The 21267-nt window shown below is 40.9% G+C and overlaps 1 protein-coding gene across 3 annotated transcripts in view; it reads right to left on the bottom strand.

Moving 5' to 3' along the window:
• Positions 1 to 3616: 3616 nt before the first annotated feature.
• gabrb3 (gamma-aminobutyric acid type A receptor subunit beta3) overlaps positions 3617 to 21267 on the bottom strand; it is a 729956-nt gene continuing 712305 nt past the window's right edge. For all 3 annotated transcript variants that reach the window (XM_063054508.1, XM_063054507.1, XM_063054506.1), the window contains one exon: positions 3617 to 4772. In XM_063054508.1, coding sequence (XP_062910578.1) covers positions 4422 to 4772 — 351 coding nt within the window. In that variant the 3' untranslated portion in view covers positions 3617 to 4421. The remainder of the gene's footprint in view (positions 4773 to 21267) is intronic.

A 21267-nucleotide genomic window follows, 5' to 3' on the forward strand; every position in this document is an offset into this window, starting at 1 on the left:
TTCTGATATAGTCAAATCACCCCGTCTGGCACCAACAATCATTCCAAGGTCAAAGTCACTTAGGTCACATTTCTTCCCCATTCTGACGTTTGGTCTAAGCAACAAATGAACCTCTCGACCACATCTGCATGCTTTTATGCATTGAGTTGCTGCCACCTGATTGGCTGATTAGATATTTGCATTGACGAGAAGGTGTCCATGAAGGTTAATGAAATGGCCACTGAGTGTATTTTCACCCACTGCAGACACATAAACAGCAAATCACTGTGCCATTAGCTTTGATAGAAAATAACCTTAAATATTCATATGTTGTTAATTTGTTCACTGCAGCACAAACTCCAATCCCCATGTCATATTTAGTGTGTAGAACAAAAAGGCTAACTAAGACTTATAATGGTCTTGAAATTCAATCTTATAGCACTGATTAGTTCGATGTGACTTGACTGAGGATGAACCTTTCTTAGAGTGAAACCAATAAGAGCCATGTCTTTGTCATTTTGTTTCGTTCTTGAAATTCAACCAGCGCAAGTTCTATTTGCATATTTGACAGGATTTCTTTTGCACTTCAAGAGCAGAGTTCTTCTGAAAGGCTCTTTCGAACTCTTGGGTCTTGACAGCGGGTCCATAAATGAACCACTCATTGGCACAATCTATAGCAATCATTTTGCACACCATTTATGGTGTACCTCTACTTTCTAAGCCATGGTGTTTCATTAACACAGTTGGAAATCAATCAAGGTATAAAATGCACAATGTTCTCCCAGGAAAATGCAGTGACATGTACAACATCTATATATTGTATCAGAGACTCACATTTGTATGTAAGTATATTCTAAATCTTTGCAAAAGGTTAGGATAACTCTGTGATTTAAGTTTTCTCATAGCTTTCATCTAATTGTCTATTTATAAAATATACTGAGTCTCAAATGGAAGTAATTAAGTATAAAATCTATCTGTGAAACTTAGAAAAAACATTTGTTAAGGGGCCTTTGATGCAATTTTTGTTGATGTCATTTTAGGTACAGAGAAATATGACTTGCTTTTCATGTTCTGTTATGTACTGCCAACAACAGCAATCTTAGGAAAGGGACCGGCTTGCTCTGCCAGCTCACCAGTGAATGCATTCATGTAAAATTCCCTTTGTACTCTACTTAACAGATTAATGGCTGCATTTCAATTGTGCAGTTAAAAATTTTACATAAACACATTAACCAGCACGCCACCAGAAGAAATTAAACACTTAATTGTTCTACCAAAACATTGACTATGGTCGCATTTGTGAAGACTGTCCCTGTTTGTATTTGTAGTAAATTCATGAACACATTCAAATCCAGGAGGGGCGATTTTGAACTTGCCCATCTGGAAATGAGTAGCTTCTAAAACTAGCAACTATTCTGAAGGGTAGCAGGAGGAAAATCTGTTCTAATGCATTGAGAACTTGGTTACAAACACTAATATCTAAAGGGATTCTGCAAGGTGGGATGAGGGAGAGATAAATGGAAAAGTATCAATAGAACAAGATGAAGTAGGATGGGGAGAGATGGAAACAATGCTGGGGTGATAATCTTTGACCAGAGGTGGTAAAGATTAGATGTAAAAGAAACTTTGGAAATCAGGGAAAGAGTGGAGTAGGCGCAAGAAAAAGGGAAAGTTGTGGCTCATTTCACTAATCAAACACCTCAAGGATACATGCTTAGCCCACTGCTCTGCTCTTTTGACACTTGTTTGGCCAGGCACATCTCAAATGCCATTTATAAATTCAAGAATGACATCTGAATCTCAGATGGTGATGAAGAGGTTTACAGGAATGAGATAGATCATCTAATCAAGTAATGTCGCAACAGCTTCAAACTCAATGTCAGCAAGTCGTAACAGCAAAAAGCCTGCCCTGAGGAAGAGTCTTGGCCCAAAACATCTACTATCTACTCATTTCCATAGATGCTGCCTGACCTGCTGAGTTCCTCCAGCATTTTGTGTGTTGCTTACGACCAAAGAGCTGATAGTAGACTTCATGAAGGAGAAATTGGAAGAATACACAACAATCCTCATTGAGTGGTTAGTGGTGGAACTCCAAGTTCCCGGGTCTCAATATCTCTGGGCCCAGCACATTAACGCAAAAGTGAAGAAGGGATGCCAGCGGTGAGCTTTCATTAGGAGTCTGAGGAGATTTGGTATGTCTTAAAACACTCTTAAAAATCTCTGTAGATGCATACAACCTGGTATCGATTTCAAGAGACTATACAGAGCTATAGCTCCAGAGTTAGCTCCATTACCAGTACAATCTTCCCCACCATTGAGAACATCTTCAAGAGGCAATGCTTCAAGAAGACACTATCCTTCCTCAAGGACCCTCACCATATCCAATTCTCATTGCCACCGTCAGGTATAAGAGCATGAAGATCCATACTCAATGATCTAGGAACAGCTTCTTCCCCTCCACCATCAGACTTCCAAATGGCTCATGAATTCTGAACATTAACTCATTATTCCTTTTTTACGCAACATCTATTTATCTTTACTATTTATAGATTTTTATGTCTTTGCACTCCACTGTTGCTGCAAAACAAATTTCACGTCATATGTCAGTGATAATTAATCTGATTCTGATTCTGGAAGGCAGGAGAGTCTAAATGATGAATAACCCAATGGACGTGAGTGCTAGGAGTGTGGAAAAGGGCATTGTGAATACCAAAAGCTAGCTCTGGAAGAAGTGTAAATAGGAGAAAGTGGATAAATATGTCAAATTTCCATTATCTGTTTTTGTGATTTAGTTTCTCCTCCTTTCTACCCTACAACTAACTTGACATTTGATTCTCTCTATTCTTCCCTTTTTCTCTACAATGTAAAACTCATTATACCACTATTTTTATCAGTTCTGGATTTGATCCAAAACATTAACTCTGTTTCTCCCTGTGCAGACACTGTCTGATTAGTGGTATACGTATAGCATTTTCTGCCTTTACTTTTGCTTTCTGAAAAGTGCAGTATTTTGCTTAGAGGTAGAAAGAGTCTGGACTGAGCAATGAGTCTGAATGACTGATTGAAGGGTATCATGGTAACGTAACACTATTACAGCACCAGCGACCCAGGTTCAATTCCTGCCGCTGCCTATGAGGACTTTGTACATTCTCCTCATGAGCACATGGATTTCCTTTGTGTGTTTCAGTCTTCTCCCACATTCCAAAGATGTATGGGTTCATGGGTTAATTCGTTACATGGGTGTACTTGAGCAGTGTGGGTTCTTTGGGCTGTAAAGGGTCTGTTAACACGCCGCACCTCTAATTAAAGTAAATAAAATGTCCTGTTATCGTGTTGTAAATTTGCTGTGATTCTGTCCAATGCAACTGAGGAAATCCTCAGTGCATCTGTGGTGTCAGGAGCAGTACATGCAGAGGCATTCTAAGAAACAGTTATAGTCTGATCAGTTGTGTTAATTCCTGGAAGTACTTTGATTATTTTGCAACACAGGATCAGAGAATGATGATCCTAAAACAGACTCTGATTAAGAAAGGGCACTTGAATTGCGATATGAGGCTTGACGGCCGAACCTTTCAATTTCAGCTACTTAACTAATTCGTAGCTTCACACCACTGCTCCATAAACCATTTATTACCAATTTTATTAATTTTTTTTACATTTTATTTTTTTTTCAAATGGAACATCAAAGAATTCAAACAGTATGCAGGAATGTTCATGAAGTTACCACTGAGCAAACTACAGAATTTACCATACTTGTTTTGGAAAATGGAAATAAAATGAAAAGTTTTTTTTTTAACTAGTATATTTACATAGTGCCTAATCGTGAATAGCAACTAATCCCAAGAATTCTGCCCATGAATAAATTATCCATGATATCTATACAGAGTGTAAAATGATTAGATCACTTAAAGTCATTCACTGCCAAATTAATACTGGAATCATCCTGTGCCATGTACTGAGAGGAACACTGCATGGTTCCACGTTGAATTATAATGCGGCAGAACATTGTGGGAGTTAACTAAATACTGTATATTAACCAGCTGTGATCATTGTATTTAGAAATAGCTGAAAAAGACAGCTTCAAGAAAAAGCAACTCTTGCAAGGTCCAAACAATTACTAATTTTTTTTTACAATTTCTAGTGTATATGGCAGATAACTCATTGTTTAGGTGACATGGTGTCATGCAAAATATGATGAACTGTTTCAAGGCTATAAATGTCATTCGTTTTCTTTTTCTCTCTGAGGATATCATCCTTTATCATTTTCCTTATAGATTTTTAAATTTTATTTTTCCCATTTGCGTGATCACAACTTTTGTTCTACTGTAAAATGATTCCCATTGCTGTGAGACCACATCCTCCATTTCTATAATGACTGGAGAGTTGATTCATCCTGTAACACTAACTGGAGTCCTCAGAACTTTGTGGATAGTACCTTGGCATCAGTTTACGTAGTAGAGCCAGTAGATCAGGTTGAAGAGAGAAAAAACGACTGGAAATACTATCCTTGACCACCGGTCTATGGCGTTAACGTCAGTCAGATTTGGGATTTTGATTTTTAACTGGGATGACCTTCTTCGCAACCGGTTCTTTTTGGCCTGGGCAGCATTTCTGTCAGGCGTGCTGCGGCCCAGTCCTACACGGGCTGTGCTTTGTTTCCTGTACTGAATTCCTGAGTTGTCAAAGGACATCACTGAATTCCTCGACTCGGTCACACTCGTCGTCACCTCAGTAGCTGCGACTTCATTGTGGATCTCCAGGGTAGACAGCAAGATATTTCCATGGGCGTCCACCTGGATGCAAAAGTAAAAGTGCATGTCAGTCATGTTTCCTGAACAGAGACTTGTAACACAGTCAGAAAATGTTTACCATTGTGTACTGAAACAACAAAATATAACAGGCACTGAATAAGAAGGTAAGGCACTGAAGTCGGGTTGGACTTACATCTAACCACAAGACCCTACAAAGGATTGTAAGGACTGCTTGAAAGATCACGAGAGATATTTATCAGAAGCCAAGCTCTTAACATTGTTAAGGATCCATCCCGACTCTCTTGCAATCTCTTTAACTCTTTACCATCAGGCAAGAGGTACCATAGCTTTACAACAAGGACTTTTAAGATGGGAAAAAACTTCATCCCCCAGGACAAGAGACTATTAACCTCCCTGCCATTACCCAGGTCTCATCATGTCTGAAATTCCAATAGTGTTTTACTGTTTGCTTTTTAACTTGCGTCATAAGTGCATCTTATGGTAAATGTCAATCTTCTGAAATATATTTTATTATTTGCAAAATTATTTGTGGTAATATTACTTTGTGTGGTGTGTGTGGGTTATATATACTGTGTTGTGCAGCTTGGTCAAGAGAAAAGCTGTTCCGTTTGGTGGTATATACATATAGTTAACGTGAATAATAAACTTGAACTTGGGTATCAGTCTCTGAAATGGGTCTCCAATCAAAAAAAAATCATGGCTGCATCTTTGCCTCAACTCCATTTTACTGTCTCTCTTGATACCTCTAGTACCGAAAAATATCACTAGGCATTGACTTTGCTCAATATCCAAGGAATCTTCGCTATCAGAACAAATGAGGCTCAATGGACATTACATAAGACAATAGGAGAGCATTCACAATCAGATTGTATGCTGTGGAGAGGGGCAAGTGCAAGAGGCACAATGTCAAAACTGGGGGGAACTAAGAATTAGAAAGGGATTTTAACACGTCAGTACTGGTGCAACAGATCTCAAGAGAAAGCCATTGAAAAGGGTGATGAAGGTATATTGAGACAGCAAATTACTTATATTGGACAGAAGTGTTTGAAAAAAACCATAGAGCAGATGCTAATTAGATCTTTAAGTAGTTATGCTCTTATGTTATGAATGACTGCAGTAATACTTCTGGCAACTAAAGAGGAATTCTGGGAGCATTTACCTGACTGGCTATACTTTATTGGGAGTTTGAGATTTTCTACATCAACAAAGACTCTTGCAAATTTCTACAAAGAACATTCTGACTGGTTATATCACCATTTGCTATGGAGGCTACAACGCAAAGATTGGAAAAAAAGCTCGAGACTACAACACACAGATTGAAAAAAGCTCGAGAGTACAACACACAGATTGAAAGAAGCTCCAGAGTGGCTGCAGCCTCAGCCAGCTCCATCAGGGGCACTAGCCTCCCACCACCGTGAACATCTTCGAAAGGTGATGCCTCAAGAAGGTGACATCCATGAATAAGGACCCTCAGCATCCAGAAAATGCTTTCTTCTCATTACTATAGGAGGTATTGGAGCCTGAAGACACATACTCAATGTTTTAGGAACAGCTTCTTCCTTTCTGCCATTTCTTTTTTAATTTTTTTAAGTATATTACTTATTGTAACACAGTACTTTTTTTATTTATTGCACTACACGGCTGCTGCAGAACAACAAATTTCATAACATATGTATGCGATCATAAACCTGATTCTGATTCTGGTAGAACGCCAGGTCAGGATTTGGATGGGAGTATTTTGACCTCAAGTGACATTATAACTTAGGGCAGGGGTTCCAAACATTTCTTATGCCATGAACCAACACCATTAATCAAGGAGTCCATGGACCTCAGGTTGGGAACCTGTCTTAGAGTATTGGAGCACAGATACAAATCCTACAGCCCATTCAGTCCATGTTGACCATTAAGCTCTCATTTAGAGAAATCCTTCTACTAGCACTTGGTCCATAGTCTTCTATGTCTCCTGACTCATATGTTTATTTAGATCCTTCTTGTGAGATCATCTGCCTCTGTCAATGTCTCCAGTGGTGCATTCCAGATTCCAGTTCCCTCTGGGTAGGGAAATCTTCTGCTTGATGAGCCGTGGGGACTCCACATTCTACAGTCGCTGTGCCTCGGTCATTCGTTGGGATTTGTGGCCATGATCACCACTGAAACCTTGACAAAGGATCAGACCAGATCTTAACTTAACTTACTGCCTGTTACGCCATTGGCATTTAGGGCAGCAATGAAGTTCCTCCATATCTCCCTGTATAGGATTCTTGATTGCTGTTTCCATAACAATTGTTTTTGCCTATTAGTGTTGTTATCCCTGAGCTGAACCGCTGAACCTGGAGGACTGGTGGACCACTCTTGGTCTGATCTCTACTCTTTGACCTGTTTGGCATGGGTAACCTTACCAAGAGCAAACGCACAAGGCCCTGACTCCAGCCGACATAGTTCTCCAGGTCATTGAAGCACAAAAGCCTCCAAACCCTATGAAAAGGTTGTAAACTTCTTGGAGGAGATCAGATCTTAGCCCCTGTTTTAACCACTGGGAATTTTCAGAACTAACGGACCAAATAGCAAGATTGATTCTTCTTATAATGTCTTTATGTGTTAGTGGCTGGAAAATAATAAGACTAGAATTGCAGTGAAAATTAAGAGTTAATTTAATTGCACTGCAAAACATAAAATGATTCCAGTTATATTTTATTAAATAGAACAGTGAATAACAGAAATTAACTCATTTTAAAGGCTTCCTTTGGCAAAGTAAATTTATTATAAAGTATGTACATATTACTATTTATTACCTTGAGATTCATTTTCTTATAGGAAAAATAAAGGAATACAAGAGAATCTACGAAAAAATATACAGACAAGGATTGATAAACAAATGAATGCACAAAATGTGATAAACTGTGCATATAAAAATTAATATTAAGAATATGAGGTGTAAAGAGTCCTTGAAAGTGAGTCTGTAGGTTGCAGAACCAGTTCAGGGTATTGGTAATTGAAATTATCCACGCTGGTTTAGGAGGGTTGAAGGGTAATAACTGTTCCTGAACCTGATGGTGCTAGAGAACTTAGCAAACACAGATTTTTTGATCTCAGTGGATCTGTTGACCAGATGAAAATCTTTAAAATGGACGAAAGAGCCTGTAGCTTGTTGCACAAGCAGGGCCATCTTCTCCACCACGGGGTTTACAGTATATGCTGGGGACACATTTGTATGCCGCCTACGATGGCTAATGGGATAATAGGAAAGGGGATAAAATGAAATTTGGTTAAATCGGACTGGATCCCCTTTATGTTTTCCTGCAATAATACAAACTGAGCTCATGGTAGGTGAAAAAAAAAGAGCATTGTCTATCTGAGTTGTGTTCTACCATCTTCGTAGCCCATGATAATTACTCACAGTAATCCAACTCTGCTAGCCTGTAATGGGCACACATAGTAGTGAGGAAAAGCTCAGGGAAGTCATTGGTGCAAACTCACCATTTCTCCCATGTATTCTTAACCTCCAACACTTCTGATTATCCTATGCCACATAACAAAATAGCTTTTCCCAGAAGAAACCTATTTCCTTTCTTCTGAATGAACCAGTACTATCTGTTTCCATTATCTCTTTTAGGAACATTTTTGCGCACTGAACTGATATTTTCATTGATTAGTTCTGAATTAAAAGTGGCTCCTCAAAGCTTTTTCCAGCGGGAGGAGAAGATGGCAGCGCTATGCAGCTCGCAGCGGCCACTCCGGTGGTGATGTCTGTTATCTGTCAAGTAGGGTCCCGTGCACAATCCCGATTTGATGGAGACAGACGTGAGAGCACGGAGGAACATCTGGTGAAACCTCTGAAATGCCTGCTTCGCTGCTGCCACTACTGTGTGATCCAGAATCTCCGGAGGGGAAGGCCTCAAGTCCTCGGCTTTGCTTGTTGCTCGGAGGCCGGGGCGGGGTCAAAGCGCTCGGCAGAGGATAGTACTCGGTGCTCGGTGTCGGAGGGCTGGTCGGAGACTCAAAAGTTTTCGGATGGACTCAGGGTCCGCTGTGGTCGGGTGCTTCCAATCGTGCTGCATCGGCAAGTTTGTGGCGCTTGGAGGTTCATGGCAGGGAGAGTTTCTCCCTTCTATCGTCTGCATGAGATGATGGAGCTATCGGGACTTTGAGACTTTTTTTTACTGTGCCCATGTTTGCTTGTTATCAAATTACGTTATTGCTTTGCACTGTTGTAACTATATGTTATAATTATGTGGTTTTGTCAGTTTTAGTCTTGGTTTGTCCTGTGTTTCTTGTGATATCATTCTGGAGGAACATTGTATCATTTTTTTCTTTCTTTTTCAATCTTTTTATTAATTTCAAAATATAGAAACAAAACATAGCAATAATACAAATAGTAGGAGATATATTGTTACACTTAAAAAAGTAATTGCAATACCAAATAGTGTAAATTAACAAAGCTCCCAATCATGTAGAACTAACAACGGATAACATAAAGCAAAAAAACTGGAAAAAAAAATCATGAAAAAGAAAAAAAACAAAACAAAAAAAAACCCCATCCCCAAAAAAAAACAGAACTATCTCGTTATTACTCTTATATTAATCCAATATGTGACAGATGGCATTTCGAGATAGCTTCTTTAACCCACATGTTTTGGTCATGTCCCTTGTTGGAGAAATATTGGAAAGATATTTTTGATATTATTTCAACGGTCCTAAATATAGACTTACAACCTCATCCAATTACTGCTATCTTTGGACTACCAATGATAGACTTAAATAATTTAACTTCTTCATCACGAAGGATGATCGCATTTCTTACTTTAATGGCTAGAAGGTCCATTTTATTGAATTGGAAAGAGATTAACCCTCCTAAGGTATTTCATTGGTTTTCACAAACTATGGTGTGTTTGAATTTGGAGAAAATTAGAAGTGCAGTTTATGACCCTTCCATTAAGTTTGAAAAAACTTGGAGGCCATTCATTCAGCATTTTCATTTGATGTAATTTGATCATTTCCAAACTTGTTTTATCTCTTTGTACTGTTGTTGGAGGGGAATGGAGTCGTCGACACTAAGGTTTTCTTCTTTTCCATTTTTAAGTTGTTAGTTTTGCCCAAGTCTTTTAGTTTAGTTGATTAATTCTGTATCATTTTTTTAATGCATACGTTTCTAAATGATAATAAACGAGGACTGAGTGTCCTCATAATCTAATCTAATCTACAAGGTACAAGCCATGGGTGTGATAGAATAGACTCCATTTGTCTGAATGAATACAGCTGCAAAGACATTTCAAAGTTCAAAGTAAGTATATTATCTAAGTGTGTGTACCATATACAACCCTGAGATTTATTTTGTTGGAGGCACCCACAAGAAAAAAAACAAAGAGGTGCAATAAAATCCACAAAAAAAAAACAAGATTGACGAACATCTAATGTGCAAAAAGACAACAAATCATGCAAATAATTAAAAAAAGTAAACACATAGCACTTGAACATTAGCTGCAGAGTCCATGCATGTGAATCCACAGACTGTGGGATCAGTTCAGCTCTGAGGTGAGTGAAGCCAGTCCAGATAGCTGCAGGGCAACAACTGTTCCTGAATTTGGCGGTGTGGGGACCCAAAATTCTTGCACCTTCTGCCTGAGGGTACAGAAAAGGGTAGAAGAGAGGGAGACAAATCAAATGTATGCTGATGGGGGATCTTGGCTGGCATGGAGCAGAGGGCCTGAACAATAGTTTTATCCCCCTCTCGGGCCCCAGTGCTTTGATTTGACTTGAATTCCACCCCAGCGCTTTTTCTTCTCGCTGAACTTCATCCACTTCAAGGTGCTATACCTGCATTTCAGTGAGTCAAGTTTGCCAAATCTTTCAGGAGATGGTAAAATCACAAGTTCATTTATATGGTTCTAAAGTATGTTTCTTAAAAGGCGAATTACAGGCTGTGGATTGCGCTGATCACAGTTCAGATGTATTTTGAGTAGTCTTGTGAGCTGCCTGCAGAATGTCAGCATATATCACACGCAGCATCTTGACACAACCGTGGACAAAGCAGTACACTTCTTTGCCAATCTGCCGCCCTCAACATTCAGTCTCAGTGCAGTTTGAACCATCTGCAAGATGCTCTACTGTTACTCACTAATATCAATCCGCATCACTTCCCAGAAGGACAGGGTCAACAGGCACAATGGATTACCTCAACCTTCAAGTTACCTTCAGCTCATACAATGTCCTCTCTTAGATATCAGTGTCCCTCCACCTTCACTAGTCTAAATCCTGGAACTCTCTCTCTCTCTCCAACAATATTGTGAGATACCCTCAGCAGTGACAGTTTAAGAAGATGTTTCACCACCAACTTTTCAGGGTCAGTGAAGAATGGACAATAACTAATTGACATTGCCAGTGATGTCCACATCCCACAAATGAATGAAGAAAATGATCATCCCTCCTTTTGTGTGCAGGCAGAACCTCCAGTTCTACAAGAGCTGAATGGATAAATTAACTGCTTAACATAATCTGCATTGTCTGGACTCAAAAGTCAGAAGTTATGTTTCCAACTAATCAATCCTTTTCCACAGGGAATTTACCCAAGTTACCTTATTGTTCCTGGTACCAAATCCCATCACATTTCCAGATAATCCTCACACTGCAGGGACTAGAAGTATAGATTTTTCAAAAATTGCTTTGCGGTACTTCCAGAATTTCTGTTTTTTATGTAAAAGTTCCAGCATATGCATTTTTTAACTTTCAAATCCATCAACACTGAACCGATTCCACAACTTTCAGACTCACTTTCAAGGATTCTAAACTCATGTTCTCAGTATTATTTATTTATTCATTTTTAAGAAAATTTTCTTTATATTGTATTTGCGCATCGATTGTTTGTCAGTCTTTGTGACAATATATGAGGGGTGATTGATAAGTTCATGGCCTAAGGTAGAAGGAGTCAATTTTAGACAACCTAGTATGTTTATTTTTCAACACAGTCCCCTCCTACATTTACACAGTTAGCCCAGTAGTCGTGGAGAATACAGATCTTGGATCTTCAGAAAGAGTCCACAGCAGGGGTGATTGATATGTTTGTGGCCTAAGGTAGGAGATTACTTATACTGCTCTCGTTACATGCACATGCAGTTCAACTCTTTGTGTGATTATGCAGAAACTTTGAAGTTAATAACTCATCAGTTAATTGATAAGCGTGATTGATAAGTTCGTGGCCTAAGGTAGAAAGAGGTAAGTTATTAACTTCAAAATTTCTGCATAATCACTCAAAGAGTTGAACTACATGTGTATGTAACGAGAGCAGTATAACTAATCTCCTACCTTAGGCCATGAACGTATCAATCACCCCTGCTGTGGACACTTCCTGGAGGTCCAAGATCCGTATGCTCCACGACTGCTGTACTAAATGTGTAAATGTAGGAGGGGACTATGTCGAAAAATAAATGTGAAAATTGACTCCTTCTACCCTAGGCCACGAACTTATCAATCACCCCTGGTAAATATAGTTTTTCGTTGACCTTTTATGTATTTTTTGTTCTGTTGTGAATAAATCTCAGGGTAGTATATGACCAGAAAATCCTACAAAAAGTAGTGGGTATGGCCTAGTCCATCACGGCTAAAGCCCTCCCCACCACTGAGCACATCTAGACAAAGGGAGGAAAGCAGGAAAGCAGCAGACCCCCACCACCCAGGTCATGCTCAGGGGCAGGGGCCTTCGGACTCAGACCGTCAGGTTCAGGAACAGTTATCACCCCTCAGCCATCAGGCTCTTGAACAAAAGGGGACAACTTCACTCAACTTCACTTGTGCCATCATTGAAATGCTCCCATAACCTATGGACTTTCAAAGACTCTTCACCTCATGCGCTCGATATTTATTGTTTATTTATTTATCATTATTATTTCCTTCTTTGTTATTTGCACAACTTGTCTTCTGCACACTGGCTGAATGCCCAAGTTGGTGCAGTCTTCCATTGATTCTATAGCGGTTATTAGATTTATTGAGTATGCCTGCAAGAAAATGAATATCAGCATTGCATATGATAATGTTTATGTATTTCGAAAATAAACTTATTTTGAACTTTGATGAATACTATTTTGTTATTCGTCTTTTGCACTACTATTTATTACTGTAACTTGTGGTCATTTTATATCTTGCACTGTAATGCCGCCACAAAACAACAGATTTCATGACATACACTGTGTCAGTGATAACAAACCTAATTCTGATTCTGCCTCTGTGCGACAGCTGTTGAGGATCCATTCTCCAAGGGACAATGTGGAAACACACACCACAATAAACATCTCCCAACCCTACTACCTCTACAACTAAGAATCTGAACACCCTGTCACTTGCCATTTTCCCAGAGCTCAGATTTGAACATGTATTCCCATTCCTTCTGGGAGTACCGTCAGAACCCAGCAACTTCATCCATGCTTAGTGAATGCAACTTTACTTGTATCACTGATACCCTGCAACAAAAAAATCATTACCAGTTCATTAGTTCAGCCCTGCTTCCAAAGAGCTTTATGAATACCACATTAAAATGAAAGATTTCCTCTGCTAATGCTATCTTTTAAATAATCTCTAATGTATTATATTTAATATTTCACAGCATAATATTTATTGAAGCCTTTAGGGAAAGCCCACTTAAGAGATTAATGACCCAGAAACAAAAAAAAAATCATCTTCAGATTTTTTTTTCTCAACGCTCATTACTCTGAGCCACAGTGCCAGGCTGGAGAGGGTCTGTGCATTGAGTAGTGGGCCAGCAAGAGCTATGAAAGGAAGCATGCTGTCTTCAAAATCTCAATGTCCATTAACTATCAATAGCATTCAGTGTACACTGCAAGACATTTACACCAAGTTGTACTTCCCTGGTTTGAAAGGCTTTTACATAGTTATATGACCATGGAGGGATATGGACATTGTCTAGGCAGAAGGGTTTTTGGATTTGGTTTATTATTAAGTTCAAGTTCAAATTTAATTGTCAATCATCCATGAATACAACCAAACAAAATTGTTTGGGAACTTGGGGGCCAAGATGCAAAACATAGTACCAACAGTCACTTACGGGACAAGGCACAGATAGCACATATAAGATTGCAAAAATATATAAGATAGCAAGCATATATAGAAGATAGCAGTAAACTGCAGTCACACAAAGAAAAATAGTCCCTGAGTCCATGAGTGTTGCAGCAATCAAACATAATACAGCACACACATAAAAGTTGCTGGTGAACGCAGCAGGCCAGGCAGCATCTCTAGGAAGAGGTGCAGTCGACGTTTCAGGCCGAGGCCCTTCGTCAGGACTCATAATACAGCTTGTCTTTTGCCAATGAACACTAGGGGGTAGCACCAACTCCAGCATGGATGCCACATCACACTGCACCCAACACTCTGGTAGAGTGCCTAACTCCAAGGCCTCCCCTTGCTTGGCTGCAAACAGACGACAGCCAGGCTTGAGACCTACTCCTCGCTATGGCTGAGGACATGCAGCTCCCCCACCATCCGGCCCTGCTGCATTCCACACCACCAATGTCTAAGAGGGTGTTGCAATCACAAGAAACGTAATAAAATGATCACTCAACATACATCAAAGTTGCTGGTGAACGCAGCAGGCCAAGCAGCATCTATAGGAAGAGGCGCAGTCGACGTTTCAGGTCGAGACCCTTTGTCAGGACTAACTGAAGGAAGAGTGAGTAAGGGATTTGAAAGCTGGAGGGGGAGGGGGAGATGCAAAATGATAGGAGAAGACAGGAGGGGGAGGGATGGCGCCAAGAGCTGGACAGGTGATTGGCAAAAGGGATATGAGAGGACTATGGGACAGGAGGCCTAGGGAAAAAGAAAGGGGGGAGGGGGGGAAACCCAGAGGATGGGCAAGGGGTATAGTGAGAGGGACAGAGGGAGAAAAAGGAGAGAGAGAAAACGAATGTGTGTATATAAATAAATAACAGATGGGGTACGAGGGAGAGGTGGGGCATCAGCGGAAGTTTGAGAAGTCAATGCTCATGCCATCAGATTGGAGGCTACCCAGATGGAATATAAGGTGTTGTTCCTCCAACCTGAGTGTGGCTTCATCTTTACAGTAGAGGAGGCAGTGGATAGACATATCAGAATGGGAATGGTCATAACGAAGTAGATTGTGAGATCTGGTGTCCATCTTATCATACAAGAAGTCTGTTTAAGAGTGTAATAACAGTGGGATAGAAGCTGTCCTTGAGCCTGATGGTACATGATTACAGGCTTTTGTATCTTTGGCCCGAGGGGAGAGGGGAGAAGAGAGAATGTCTGGGTGGATGGGGTCATGGATTATGTTAGCCGTTTTACTGACGCAGTGAGAAGTATGGACAGGGTCCAAAGAGGGGAGGTGGGCTCATGTGATGTGCTGAAGGGTTGGTTTAGTTAGGTGTTTAATTACTATAGCTTAAATAATTTGGCACAACATCGTAGGCTAAAGGGCCTGGTCCAGCGCTGTACTGTAATCAAAGAAGGCATACCAGCTCTGAGTAAAACCTGCAATATTATATGGAAGCTAAGGGATCAATAAAACCTTGATTACTTATCAAGCCATATCAGGAGTAAATTGGCTTAACTTGCTGAGTTTTGCGACCTTAATCACTTAGTTTCCAGTCAAGTCATTTTGCTGACTATGGCTGTTTATCTATTGTTATTGATCTATGTTAATCCACATCGGTTCTAAAGATAGCAAGTAAGAAAAGGAGAAAATTGTTGCAATTCTCTACCCTTAAGAGCAGGGGAGGCTGAGTCACTGAATATATTCTTTCAGAGGGAAGATATTCCATCCCTCACCTTATCTCCTTACCTGCCCATCACCTCCCTCTGTTGCTGCTCCCTCTCCCTTTCTTCCATGGACTTCTACCCTTTCCTATCAGACTCCCCCTTCACCAGCCCTTTATCTCTTTCACCTATCAGCTTCCGAGCTCTTTACTTAACCCCACTCCTGGTTTCACTGATCATCTATCACCTTGTACTTCTTCTTCCCCTCCCCCCACCTTCTTGCTCTGACTTCTCATCTTTCTTTCCAGTCCTGGTGAAGGGTTTCGGCCTGAAAAGTCAACTGCACTCTTTTCCACAGATGCTACCTGGCCTGCTGAGTTTCTCCAGCATTTTGTGGGTGTTGCTTGGATTTCCGGCATTGTTTCAGGACTTGATGGCCAAAGTTATAGGGAAGTTGAACAGGCTAAGAAGTTGTTCTTCAGAGTGTACGAAGGGTGGCCTGACAGAAATATATAAAATCATGAGGTGCCTAGATAGCGTGAATGCGCACTGCCCTTTTTCTCAGGGAGAGCAAATCAAAAATTAGAGGATATTGGTTTGTTATTGGTGTATTATAATTATTCTCACATGCACTGAGGTACAGTGAAAATCTTAAATTGTGTACTGTTCACACAGATTAAATTATTGCACAGTGCAATAAAGTCATACAAGGTAAAACAATTACAGAATGCAGAATAAAGTACAACAGCAAAAGGATATAGGTTTAAGGTGGGAGGTGAGAGATTTAAAATGGACCTGAGAGACAAAGGATGGTGTAGACGTATGGAACAAGCTGCCAGAGAAAGCTGGGACAGGTACAATAACAACATTTAAAATGCACTTGGACAGGTCCATGGGTAAGAAAGGTTTACAAGTCATTTAGGATAAACACAGGCAAATTCATGGGGTGCTATGGTAGCATACGGGTTAGCGCAACCACTTTACATCGCTAGCTATCACTGATAGGGGCTCGATACCCGCCACTGTCTATCAGGATTCAATGTTATCCCCATGACTGCATGGCTTTCCTCTGGGCGCTCCAGTTTCCCCGCTCGTTCTAAAGGCCTACGTTTAGGGTTACGGCTAATAAGATGTAGGTATGCTGTGTTGGTGCTGGAACTGTGGCAATCCTTGCCGGCTGGATTTGATGCAAATAATACAGTTCACTATGTTTATTTGTACATAGGACAAATAAAGCTAATTTTTAAAAAGCTTTAAAAATGGGACTAGCTAAAATGGGCATCTTGGTCAGGGTAGATGGGTTATGCCAACGTTTCTATTCCTCTATGGCAGGGCAGACCTGCGAGGACAAGCGGCTGAACTCCTGCTCCTGTTTCGCACATTCTTATGAACCTTAAGGAACATGACAAACTGCTGGGGCTGGGGTCAAGTGTAAGTGAAACAAGTTCAGCAGGATATCTGTGACCCGGGTGCACGACAAGTCTAATCTCCTTCACCAAACAGATGGGAACTAAGGCACTAAGGAGGGGGCAGCTGAGTAAAGGAAGCATGAGGTGAAAATATGAATGCAGGAGAAAGAATGACTTTAGAAACAGAGTGAACTGAGATATTAAGTTACAGAGATATACTTAACTAGAAATTGGAATTTGAAGCAAAAATTGAAAGAATTTATCGGTTTCAGGAATGAAAGCACATCAGTAAATCTGCTTCCTTTTTAAGTGGAATGAGGTTGTATAAGATCTTAAGATATAGGAGTAGAATTGAGCCATTCAGCCCATCGAGTCTGTTCCACCATTCCATCATGGCTGAGTTATTATCCCTTGCCACTCCGTTCTCCTGCCTTATAAGTATAAGACCTTGAGACTATAAAACATAGGAGCAGAATTAGGCCATTCGACCCATTGAGTCTGCTCTGCAATTCCATCTTGGCCGATTTCTTATCCCTCTCAATCCTATTCTCCTGCCTTCCCGTTTTATATATATATATAGATAGAGGCATCCGATAATCTCATGAGACCATGGCCTTGGAAAGTTTCCAGGGCGCAGGCCTGGGCAAGGTTGTATGGAAGACCACCAGATGCCCATGCTGCAAGTCTCCTCTCTCCACGCCACCGATGTTGTCCAAGGGAAGGGCATTAGGACCCATACAGCTTGGCACCAGTGTTGTCGCAGAGCAATGTGTGGTTAAGTGCCTTGCTCAAGGACACACACGCTGCCTCAGCCAAGGCTCGAACTAGCGACCTTCAAATCACTAGACAAATGCCTTAACCACTTGGCCATATGCCATTAGCACCATGACTAATCAAGAACCTATCAACCTCCATATTAAATATACCCAATGACCTGGATTCCACAGGGCTGTCTGTGGCAATGAATTCCAAAGATTCACTATCCTCTGGCTAAGAGTAATGGTCATAGTGATAAAAGAATATTTACAACTGTCATGTAAATGTAAGGAGGAGGAGAAGATGGTGGCGCGACGCAGTGCGCAGCCTCTCCGGTGAATGATATCTGTTATCTGTCAAGTAGGGTGCCGTGCACAATCCTAATTTGACGGAGACAGACGTGAGAGAACGGAGGAACATCTGGAGAAACTTCTGAAATGCCTTTTTTGCTGCCGCTGTCACTGTGTGATCCTGAATCTCCGGAGGGGAAGGCCCCGAATCCTCGGCTTTGCTTGTTGCTCGGCGGCCAGGACGGGGTCGCAGTGCTCGGCAGAGATTGTGCTCGGTGCTCGGTGTCGAAGGGCTGGTCGGAGGCTCCAAGTTTTCAGACGGACTCAGAGTCGGCTGTGGTCAGGTGCTTCCAATGCATCGGCAGTTGTCGGTGCCTGGAGGTTTATGGTAGAGAGAGTTTCTCCCTTCTGCCGCCTGCTATCGGGGACTATCGGGAGTCGATCGGAACTTTGAGACTTTTTTTACCGTTCCCATGGTCTGTTCTTTATCAAATTATGGTATTGCTTTGCACTGCTGTAACTATATGTTATAATTATGTGGTCTTGTCAGTGTTAGTCTTTGGTTTGTCTTTTTTTTTGTGATATCACTCTGGAGGAACATTGTATCATTTCTTAATGCATGCATGCATTTCTGAATGACAATAAATGAGGACTGAGGATCCTCATAATCAAATCTAATCTAATGTATGTAATCTTCTATAGTGAATTTCATGGGATATGTATGCATAAATTCAGCAAACTACTAATGAAAAAAAGAATCAAAAGAGATTGGTGAGCTCACGTTCAAATGATTCAACTAGCAAGAAGAAAAGAAACTGACCTTTAGAGATGTGGAATTTACAGCATATTGCTGGTCAGTGTGCACATTAACAATAGCATGGATCAGAGATTCTCTGCGATGTTCTCAGTAAAACTTTCCCTATTATTTCCATCAACAATATATCAAGGATACACAGCTTCCTTTACCATGAGACAACTGGGCTGAAAGCAAGTGTAAATGAATAGCTTTGTAGAACCACAGCCTTGGAAAAACAGTGAGTGGAAGAGGGTCTTAAGAGGGTTTAGCAAGCACTGAGAGAAAATGTAAATGTTCACTGAGAACAACTTTATCATGTAGCTCAGTACACATCAGGCTGCACCTTAGTAAAAGTAACCTGCAATACCTTTTGATGCAAAATCCCTTGCATATCAGGCACTGTATAGGTTGTGGGTGGAGGAACTAAATCATTCACAAGATGCTTAAATGTTTTGGGCAGGATATCAAGGGCTTTAATAAACCTTGTGCAAGATTGCCAATTTGTCTCCCTTATCAGTAACTTATATTTCAATGTAGACCCACAACTAATTCCAATGGTTAATTTCTTTAATACTCTGCAAATCTCCTCAGAAGCTGTTTCGGCTCATCCCAGATTTGACATCTGTTTTTCTTTTTTTGGAGAGATACTGTACTCTTATCAACTGCTTGGTTCTCTCAGAAATCAGGAAAAAACAGTCTAGTAAGAAATTCTCTCTCACCTTCTCTCTTCCCTATCTCCCCCCTCTCTATTCCCTCATCCTGTTGCAACGATTCTCACAGACTTCCTCCATTTTACCACATTGCCTTTTCAAATTCCTTCCTTCACCATTTTGAAGCTGGGGCTCTTGGCATTGCAGCACTATTTTGATTTTCCGAACCTCGAAAGAATTGATTGCGACCACTCTAGCGGGTAAGTATCCCCTCATGTCCCAGGTTACAGTTTTACTTCCCACCTACTTAAATTGCCTGCACTGAGAGTCAAGGCCCTGGCATGCTTTGCCTGAGAAGGTACTGGAGGCAAGTACTATCATAACATTTTAAAAACATCTGGGTGAGCACCTGATTTGCCAAGGCATAGATGGATAGAGACTGACACTGGTAAATAGAATTCACATGTATTGGTGCTTGACCGTCAGCCTAGACATGAAGAGTCAAAGGATGTGTTTCTGTGCTGAATAATTTTATGACTATGCAAAAGAGCGAGATACATGTTCGTGATCTGAATAGTCTGTAATTTTACAGTTTAGACCAAAAACTGAAAACCAAGTATACTGTATTAGCTGTTAGTAAGAAGAAGCCATATCAGATTAAGGAAGCAAACTGATTTAATTTTGTTTATAATCTTTGCAAGGCAAGCATTTGGCATGGAAATTGCTATACAAGAACATCTGCAAATCCAAGCAACGCACACAAAATGCTGGAGGTACTCAGCAGGCCAGGCAGCATTTATGGAAAAAAGTACCGATGATGTTTCAGGCTGACACCCATTGAAACACCGACTGTACTTTTCTCCATAGATGCTGCAGGCCTGCTGAGTTCCTCTAGCATTTTGTCGTTGTTGACAGCATACAAGAATATTGAATAATAACCTGTATTTAGCAAGTTGATTTTGATAAGCTTATGGTAATATTTTATTATCATGAGCCTACCATAAACAATAATTGCTTTGCTCTCTCTCCTTTGGTTGGATACATAATCCAGAGGTAACAGTTGGTGTGCTGGAGGAACTCAGCTGATTGAGTAGCATCCGTGGGAGGAAAGAAATAGTCCACATTTTCGGGTGAAATCCCGCATCAGGAACAAGAGAGGAGATGCAAGACGGCCAACATAAAGAGGCAAAGGGGAATCTCTCGGTCCTGATGCAGGGCTTCAACCCAATACATCGAAAGTTCCTTTCCTCCCACAGAGAAGGGAGGAGAAGATGGCGGCGCAACTCAGCTCGCAGTGGCCACTCTGGTGGTGATGTCTGTTATTTCTCAAGTAGGGTGCTGTGCACAATCCTGATTTGATGGGGACGGACGTGAGAGCATGGAGGAACATCTGGTGAAACTTCTGAAATGCCTGTTTCGCCGCTGCTGCTTACTGTGTGGTCCAGAATCTCCAGAGGGGAAGGCCCCGAGTTCTCGGCTTTGCTTGTTGCTTGGCGGCCAGGGAGGGGTCAAAGCGCTCGACAGAGGATGGTGCTTGGAGAGGCTGTTTCAGAGGGGCTGGTCGGAGGCTCGAAGTTTTCAGACAGACTCAGGGTCCGCTGCGGTCGGGTGCTTCCAATGGTGCTGCATCGGCAAGTTTGCGGCGCTTGGAGGTTCATGGCAGGGAGAGTTTCTCCCTTCTGCCGCCTGCGTGAGATGATGAGGCTATTGGGACTTTGAGACTTTTTTTTACCATGCCCATGGTCTGCTCTTTATCAAATTACTGTATTGCTTTGCTCTGTTGTAACTATATGTTATAATTATGTGGTTTTGTAAATTTTAGTCTTGGTTTGTCCTGTGTTTTCTTGTGATATCATTCTGGAGGAACATTGTATCATTTTTAATGCATGCATTTCT

The sequence above is a fragment of the Mobula hypostoma genome, chromosome 7 (genome assembly GCF_963921235.1).
Source record: "Mobula hypostoma chromosome 7, sMobHyp1.1, whole genome shotgun sequence".
Classification (NCBI taxonomy): domain Eukaryota; kingdom Metazoa; phylum Chordata; class Chondrichthyes; order Myliobatiformes; family Myliobatidae; genus Mobula; species Mobula hypostoma.